The sequence below is a fragment of the Strongylocentrotus purpuratus genome, unplaced genomic scaffold (assembly GCF_000002235.5).
Source record: "Strongylocentrotus purpuratus isolate Spur 01 unplaced genomic scaffold, Spur_5.0 spur5_scaffold_14, whole genome shotgun sequence".
Taxonomy (NCBI): Eukaryota; Metazoa; Echinodermata; class Echinoidea; order Camarodonta; family Strongylocentrotidae; genus Strongylocentrotus; species Strongylocentrotus purpuratus.
In genome coordinates this window covers 32,606,702-32,616,431 of record NW_022145599.1, presented here as the reverse complement: position 1 = coordinate 32,616,431, position 9,730 = coordinate 32,606,702, and the positions used below count along the sequence as shown (strand labels likewise).

At 41.6% G+C, this 9,730-nt stretch overlaps 1 protein-coding gene across 1 annotated transcript; it reads left to right on the top strand.

Annotated features, from left to right (window-relative positions):
- Positions 1–2,795: 2,795 nt before the first annotated feature.
- Positions 2,796–8,792, top strand: LOC115923646 (N-acetyllactosaminide beta-1,6-N-acetylglucosaminyl-transferase-like). Its single transcript, XM_030984772.1, has 2 exons — positions 2,796–3,515; positions 6,992–8,792. Exon 2 carries the CDS (start codon positions 7,207–7,209, stop codon positions 8,620–8,622), a length of 1,416 nt encoding a protein of 471 aa, XP_030840632.1. The 5' UTR covers positions 2,796–3,515; positions 6,992–7,206; the 3' UTR covers positions 8,623–8,792.
- Positions 8,793–9,730: the final 938 nt, after the last annotated feature.

The window sequence follows — 9,730 nt, the reverse complement described above, 5'->3', positions numbered from 1 at the left end:
GATTTGGTGCATGGTTGGCTTTGGTTTGTTTTACCTGACTACCGAGAAAAAGCATATGAATGCTTTCAAGTAATCATCCAGGGGACCGACGGCTTAAAGTCCTCTCCGATGGACTTGGTAATGAGGATTAATGTCTTATACCAAGGGGCACTAGCGCATCGAATTGGTTTCGAGCCCGGGATCTCCCCGTTACGATATCACTGCTCTACCGTTGAGCCACCGCGCCTCATTATTCTTATAGGTAAATTTGATATCTTCTCAGGACTTTTAATTAATCTAAAGAGTCGCAGAAATAAAGCTTTGCATCTACCAAGCATAAGTTATATTGTCACATTCATTTCATGAAAAGAGGTAAGACAATATATTCCAACTTTATGAGCAACAACAGTGTTTATGGCCAATGACATTAAAATTCAATCAAATGAATAGCTCTCCAATACAGGCCCCTATTCCTAATTACACATTAAGCATCTTTATAGTAAGTACCCCAAAAGTAATAATACTCAGTGTGGTGCAGTAACCCAAATAATTGTTAAAAGAGATACACGGTTAGAGAAGAATACTACATCCCGGGCGCTGAGAGGGGGTAGGGGGATGGTGTTGGTGGGGGGGGGGGGGGGGAGGGGGCACAATACTCCGCATGCAGAGAGGATATTACAAACCCAACGAATGTGTTCAAATTTGGCCGATGCGCGGGGCATCTTGCAACCTGAAGACTCGCAACCTGTCTCCCAGACTCGCCAATAAGAGGAAGTATTGGAAAAGTCTGTCATATTTTGGACACAGTCATCCACACGGGTATCCTTTGTATTTATTTGATATTTTGTTTGTTCTTCTTCATATTTATATTTATTTTATTCTTTTTTGTTTGTTTGTTTCAGTTCGAAAGGCCCTGGGAACGATTTGTTTCATCAATAAGAATGTTGGGGATAGATAGTTACACCAGGGACCATACACCCCACCAAGGATTTCTCTTCTCTAGCTGGGGAGGGGCCAAAACTTTTCAAAATCATTTGATACCCCCCCCCCCCTCTCCCCCTCTCCTCCCCCTCCCCCCCAAAAAAACAAAACAAAAAACACCCAGCTCCATGGTAGCCTTTCCTTTGTATCATGTGTATTGTGTGGGTAGGTGTTTGTTCTTTTTTTGTCTGCATCTTTTTGTTGGTTCATAGAGAGAGGTGTGTCATTCAGGTATCCTGTACGTCTTGGGCATTGTCTTGTGATCACAATATGTGATTCGAACCCTAGTCGTTTTGTACAGTGACTGTATAGGGAGACGACCACTGGATCAATTCACAATTTTCATACAGCATTGCCCAGATATTATGTTAATGGCTCAGTATCGATGTTTGTCCCCGCCCAATATTTCACGCCACGCTTTTAGCGGGCAACGAGGGGTTGATTAAACTTGCAAATTTCCTGTTCGTGATTTCCTGTGCACGGAGGTGCTCATGTGTCTCCTTTTGCGAGGTGATGCTTACCCGGCCCCCCCACTCAGTGTTATTTAGGGTACGCATATGCTCGTTCCCTCTTTTTGAAAGCACCCCCTATCTGAGGACTGCCAACATTTCCGAACCCCCCTTTCGCGGGCTTTTCGCGGGCTTTTCCTGCCTTGGAGACCCCCCTAAATCATGAAAAATGGTCAATGTACCCCCCTTAATTCGGAATAGTTTCTTAGGAGTGCAAAGAGATGAGAGAGAAAAAGAAAAAAACACCCCCTTTTAAAAAAAATCTCCGGGTGAAAAGTCAAATACACCCCTTTTTTTACAATTCTCGGGCCGGACTTTGTCGCACGAAAAGTACCCCTTTACCGGACATTTTGGCAACACGCATGCGGTCATTTCGAACCCTGAGTGGGGGGGGGGGGGGCCGGGGATGCTTACATGTCTTCGAGTCTGCATCCCTCTGCATCCATGTTCACCGCAAACGAGATCGCATTGCATTTTCGATGTCACCACAGAGTACTGTCACCGCTCCCGTAGTATTCCCCTGTCCTTCGTAACTCGTGTGTGCAAGACAAGCAGCTGAAACGCGCCATCATTCTCACTTTTGCTTCCAAGTGCATCTGAGGTTGCCCGATCCATATGTCAACTCTCAACTACTGACATTTTGCGAAACAGTATCCGCGGTGAATATACACAGCAGTTTCATTGCATACATGTGTAAGATGGAAAAATGATGTATAGTGTACCGGCATTCAAGTAAGCTGGGACTCCACTTAACATCGACCCCCCCCCCCCCCCCCAAGCCCCCGGGATTCCCCCTTTCACGACTGCAGCCGCGCATGACAAACAGACGCTGCTAATGCAGTAACCACTTACTATTATTGCATTACTGCAGAAATCGCATACAGTGGAATCAATACCATTCTACAAACATATGGGATCCATGAGGTTATGACTAGAATAAAGTCAATACACACGGCTAGAGTCTAGCACGTGTCGCCCCTATGATTGTAAATATGATTATCATTATCGTTCCGCCAATTCACAACGTTCAACGGAATATTCCGACCTTCCGCTTTTACTTGTGACGCCACTCGCCTTTCATATTCCAGCTCGTATGTAATATCATTGGACTTCCAGCTCCAAATGCACATGCAGAAGGAAGATAATGATATAAGCTTGATGCAATGGCTTTATCAACCGACGTAAACACATACACTATTAGTCAATTCAGTTTTGATTGGCGGGCTGTTTTGATAATGGTAACATCTTCCGGTCTCTCGCGGATGGCGTTATGCTTGTGATGAAATTAATATTCTCCCGCCTGTGCAGCGGAGTGTTACTGTAACATTGCAACGCTCTGAGAGACTCAGAGAGGATCGAGTGCAGTTCGCATTTATGACTGACTACGGTTGCTGCATATAAATACGTGAATATATGAGATTCGTACCATTCTACTGGTACACTCAACAATTGGTATAATACTATACGCTGGCTTTAATCTCTTATAAATCATAACTGGACAACGCACCTAACATCAAGCAAGGTCGTATACGTATACGCCGCCGTCTAGACCAACACCGCTTCAGTGACTATGTCTCTGCTCTGTTTTGGACTTTGAGCTTCTTTTATTAAGTCCATGCTTCAACATTAACTAAACAAAGCGGTGAGACTGGAAGGGTGATCTATAACCATCGTGAGACTGAGAGCTGTGCGAGAAGAAAAAAAAATATTTGCGTTCGCCAGGTTGTCATGTTATTGCTTTATCATCACGGTTTGCTTTCAGTGGCTCAGAAAGCACACATAACTGTCCAAATATCTGTTATTGAAGTATAGATTCATGGTAACACACGGAATATCCTTCGAAGGAAGTTTGCCATTGCCACAGGAGGAAATGCCATGGGGAACATTTCAATAAATCGGAAGCAGCTATCTGTACACCATCTGCCCGTGTACATCATGCTCAACGGATAAAGAATAGAGAAATATAATATACGTCTCGTAACAAAAATGATATTCATTACAATGGAGTGGTATTCTCAACTGGGATGACTGATGGACTTTCTGAAGGTAATGTATTCACTTGTGGAAGCACTGGTACATGATTGTACAATACTCGTTAGTGTTTTGCAACTGGGTTGTGGTGATGATGAAGGTTTAATAAGTGACCGTATACATATTACGATGCGGAAATGAATCATGGCTGTGACCAGGGAGGATCTCTGTGGTATATACCGAATCTGCTTGCATTAAATTATAGGGCGTGGATGAGGGAATAAACTGTTAATAAGTCGAGTACAGGTTTGTTTAAGGTCCATGCGATAGAAGTGTGTAAGTAGTTATTTCTCAATGATTTAAACAGTTATCAATAAAAATGTGGGTGGGCCGATATTCATTGTACAGGCATGTATGCTGCATGTATGATAATTTCCGAGTTTCATTATGCATCCAAATAATTCTATATAGTTGGCCTGGCTGTCTCTTCAAGATTCTCTGCTATATTTCATATCTCGTGTTACGATATGATGGCAACGTGGATATTATAATACCCACCTTATACAAATGATTTTGTTGGTATGTGGGGCAAGCATTAATTAGGCAAGTTTGCAAGCCCTCAAGATCAGCAGTTATTCAAAAGATCTAACTGGGCCTTGTGCTACAACAGGCGCGAAAGCAAGATTTTGTTAAGAGAGGGGTACTATATATTCCTGACATTATTTTGATGGAAAAATATATATAATTTCAGCATCTCAAACAGAAAGCGCATTTCCGGATTGGTATTGTATTCTATTCGGGTTTCAGGGAGTGGGGGGGGGGGGGGGGAGGGGCACAACTGGACACTGCTAATTCGGACCTATTTGTAAAATGTATTTCATCGTTAAAGGTAATACAAAGTTTTGGTATGGGGTCATGAATTTGGTTCAAATGAACAATATGCGATTTTACAATATTCAATGAATGATCGTTGTCGCATATGAAATCGAGTCTAAAGTGATGGAATTGTAAATAATAAACTCCTTATGTTGTATGGCTCCCTGCCAAGACTGATATTACTTTAGCGTTTAAACAATGTTTCTTGACTACAATCGACCAATTTGCTATTCCCTTTTGGAAATTATATATTAGAACTGTATATTCTGAGATGTTCATGGTCGCAGCTACCATGGAATGGCCGTAGGCGCTATTTGAAATATTTGAAATTTACCGGGAGCACCGGTAAATTTTTGATCATTCAATTTCTCGAAAGCAGAAGTGTTTTAGGGGCTATAATTTCTAGTGCTTATAATACATCCACAGGGGCATCCAAATATATCAACATTTTAAAGAATTACTAAAATCTAATTTTCAAAATTTCCCAAAACTTTGTATTACCTTTAACATAGTTGTAGGCATGCATGGAGCTAATAATAGTGTCTTGCGTCTAGGTGTCATTTCTAGGCCTCCCTGAAGCTTTCAGCATTGCACAGGAAGGTGACACATCATAATGTGAACAATCCCACTCTTGCACATCCTTCCCATCTCCCTGGTGTAACTGTAGCTTGGCCTATATGATGGGGTCTCGGACCAGTTAGTCAGTGGTCAATAATTATTATATGCGAGTCCTTAATGATTGGATGACCAAAGTAGTGGCTGACACATTTCCGGTGGGAAATACCATATCAATTAATTAGGTGCTACTCGCTTGTCAATTCATTTTCTCCTCTTGGAAGCATTTGAAGAAGCAACCCAGTTTAAATAAAACTGGAAATTAAAATAAATAACTCGAAATGAAATGTCCAATTGATTGCACTTCTCAATATCAGAGGATGTATGGGTGTCACGGCCTGTGCCTGTTAGGGGAAACTGAATTAAATCACCGTTACCATTGGGTCTCTCCTCCCGGTATAACTGATTGTGCAGGTGCAATGGACCACCACACCGGGACTCCCTCCCAATACTGCAGTGGGTTCTTAAATCCCCACTACACTACTTACAGCTAATTGCGCCCTCTATATAATAAACAATGCCTAATCGGCGACCATTGGTCCCCATGGTCCCCTTTTCTTATTTTAATAGAGACTTGATGTTATGAGATATAACCACTTGTCAGTGACCATGCAGGGAGGTCTAATCCCCCCTGGCCAAACTAGTGCAGCGGGGCTTTAAAGTGTCCAAACTAGTGCAGTGGGGCTTTAAAGTGTAATCTATTGCAGACTCTTTACAACTCGCGTCCTCATGTAAATTATTACATAGCTTGACCGGAGTATGTTTATACACGTGACGTCAGCTATGATCAGATCTGGATTACCAACTCAATAGGTGGTGTCAGACAGAGGCCAATAATCTAGAAATTAGCAATCTAGATAATATTAATAGTTCTCTAGATAATAGTCTGTATGTCACCTGTTCGTCACATATACGTAAGTGAATACTCTATAGATAGCTGTTATCTAGGTGCTTCCAGATGGATCGGGAAAATTATGACTGACAACACCTATAAAATGATCGTGCTGATGAACTCTCGCATTTGTAATCTGTCAAAATTAATGAGAGCTGCTTCATAGTCGATACAATACATGTGCTATGACAGTGTAGATCAACCAGGGACGTTGATTTAGGGGGGGGGGGGGTGAGCACTATTTTATTTGACTCAACACCCCTACCCCTCCCCTTGAGCAAAAAAAAATAATAAAGTGTCACTTTTTTGCCAGGGGGGGGGGGGCCTTTTTGTTTTAAAAGGTGTGTGTTAACTTCTGTTGGGGACCAGGGGTGCGGCCCATGCATGACCACTCCCTCCCCCTTTGTTCAAAATGGTATGGCGAAGGCCCTGAGAACAACAGTATAAAGTAGATGGGTCTATTAGCTTTCTGGGGGGGGGGTGCCATGGGCGGGTCCATTAGTTTGGTGAGGGGTACGGGCATCATTCCGATATAATGTATATGCAATAAAGGGAATATTATTTTGTGGTGTGTATAATTTAAGGTACAAGTACATGCAATCTTGGTCTAAATCGGGGGATGTGTCCCCCGACACTCGGGGGAGGGGGGGGGGGGGGGCATCGCAGGATCACAATTGCCCTCACTTGATAAAGTAAATCGCTCATCACATTTACAACCATGAACGATTTACTTGCTCAAATTAAAAATAATTTTATCCCCATGTTTCGAATATCCACGTCAGCCTGGAGCCCAGATATTATTAAGAAATAAATCAGTAAAGTCATTAATAAAGGCATCATAAAGCCATACATGACATCTAATATAGATTTGACGGGGCATTCGAGTATTCATTGAATTCGTTACCCTATCAGGCATATTTTTTTTTTTTTTTTTTTTTTTTTTTTTTTACTGATATTGATATTGAGACTACCGCTAATCAATCGTTAAACACGTAGGCCTTCTAAAGAGAGAGAGAGAGAGAGAGAGAGAGGGTGGACACTTGTGGAGATACGTGACAAACCGTCCCATTCTTTCGAGTTAATTGATAAATAAATATATAAAGAAATCAAGTTGTGACCACGAAAAGTACACCCTTTTAATCTTCTCACGTTTTCTTTTCATTTACAGTATACATCGAATAAAATGAGACGTCAGAAATGCTACACCGACGCAACGAACATGATGGACGAACTCAACATGGCTAATAGCGTATAGCGTTGCGGTATCGCTGTTGCAAGACGGTATTACAGACTACCTTTCGCTTCGCTTGTGAGCGTCGCGTAGCAACAGACTTTTGACCAATCACATTCGTCGGACATCGGTGTTTTTATCACGTGGCCATTATGGGAAGGTCGGTTTTCAGACTCTCTTCTCGCAGGTTGGCGAGTTTGATCGCGGCTGGCTGCGTTATTTATTTCATCATCTCATTCGGACTACTTAACTCCGACCGAAACGCAATAAAAAACAATCGCTGTGTTGACGAGCGTTCTGGCGTAAGACATCAAACGACCAATGATAGAGAAGACGATGTAGAATGTAAAGATGGGGTTTGTGAAAGACTTCCAACCCCAGAACTGCAGTCCAAATTCAAGTCAGGTACTTGGAATTCTTGGTACAACTCCCACGGGTATCATAAACATTACGATGTTAACTGTTCTGGTATCATACATAATAATCTGACAATCATACGTCAAGCGTACGAGTTGGTCCGCGACACACAGGTGACGATCCCTTGTGACGAAACGGTAACGAATTGGACCAAAGATTGCCCGTCGTACAGACGACATCGCCGATATCCACTCAAAGCGCTATCGGAGGAAGAATCGGATTACCCGCTTGCGTACATTATCACAGCACATAAGGAAGCAGCGCAAATTGAACGTCTGCTCCGAGTTATTTACCAGCCACAGAATTTCTACTGCATTCATGTGGATACCAAATCTGGACCAGCTTTTCATCAAGCCATCCGAAGTCTCGCCGGTTGTTTCGATAATGTCTTTGTCGCTTCTAAACTGGAGAATGTACAGTACGCCGGATTTAGCCGAGTGGTGGCCGATATCAACTGCATGAGAGACCTCGTAAAGTACCAGTGGAAATATGTGATCAATCTGTGCGGTCAGGATTTCCCGCTCAAAACCAATCTAGAAATTGTGAAACAGATGAAAGCATACCATGGTCACAACGATATACCGGGTATTTATCCGGAACAGACTCAGTGGTTTGTTGGAAGGACTAAACATAAACATAAGGTAATCCGAGGTGAAGTCATTCGAACCAATATTGAGAAACCCAATCCGCCTCATAACGCAAAAATGTACTTTGGAAATGCCTACTACGCAGCAACAAGGGAATATGTAGTACATCTCTTAACAGATAAGAAAGCTAATGACATTTTAGAGTATCTAGCCGATTCACTGAGCCCTGATGAACATTTTTGGGTTACATTAAACCGGTTTCCGGGAGTGCCGGGTGGTTATCCGAACTCAACCTGGGCATCGAATGTTCGGTTCATCCGATGGACGAATTCGGATTACTACGCACCGTGCGTCGGCAAGTATGTACGGGCTGTATGTGTAATCGGAGCCGGTTATTTGCCCTATTTGTCGAGCCAACCGCATATATTTGTGAATAAGGTTTATTACGATTATGATCCAATCACCATGCAATGTTTAGAGGAGCTCTTAGACTACAGGGCGGTCTTTCCAGATGCACTATCCGAATATGTTCATGATTATCCGGTTAAAAATCTGTTTCCATGAAATGATTACAATCATACTCAGACAAATATCCTCTAACAAGTTGGGACCCATCAATGAAGGCTATATGTACCTAATCCGTTATCGACAAACTATCATGGATCCCTATAACGATGTCTCAAAAAGTTACGTAATGCAATTTAAATGATTCAAGAGTAATTGCCCTAGGTGCTTTGATCAACAGTCCATATGCAACACGATCAAGGCAACAAATCAAGGCAATATCAATACTCTATTGTATTATGAATTATGTTAAGATTACGTAATACATACGTCACTGTATTGTTTGCACATTTAAATAGGTGATAGACAAGGCCATTTAGAAAATCTTAAGTTGATTTTCTCAGTATTTGCCATCTAATTGGATATCTGAGATTGAAAAAAGTGTGACTCGTAGTTTCCGGAATAAGAAATTTGTTATTTCTTGCTTGCCGAGATATTGAGCTTTAGTTTGAGGACCAGGAATTATTTAATCTTCAGTACTTACACACACAACAAAATATATGTCCCTCCCCCTAGTAGGCCATTTTCGTAATATAATCAAGTTTAATGCATAAATCTTTGTTAAAGATAAAGTTGAGTTCTGGTCAAGCGATTGCATTGTGAAAGAAACGTTGTTGAATCGATCAGAAAAGGTTGATCATCTAGCATATAAGTATTGATGTGTGCCGCAAGGTTCTGGAATCATCAAAATTATAAGAAATTTGGTCCAGTCTTGGTAAAGTTACAAGCACTGTACACAAAATGATGTATATAGAACTACACGAACATGTGGCATACAAATCTGTCCCGATTTTTATGATGTTACATGCCATATTGAGAATATTAAGGCTTTTGAAGAGCCATGCTTTTCAGGGAACATATTTTTCATCTGATGTTCTTCCACACTTGCATAATACAATGATAACGCTCACAAATTATTTTTCACCTCTTCCCAGAAATCAACCTTCTCTTTAAGTGCCTCGTTACAAATTATTTCATTCACAGTCAGAATGCGAATTGTATACATTAATTGTTGCTAGGTCGGACAAGCATCATGGCTTGTCCGACCTAGCAGCACGGAATCTATGTAATTCGCATTCTGACCATTGAACAATTTGTTGTATGTTTG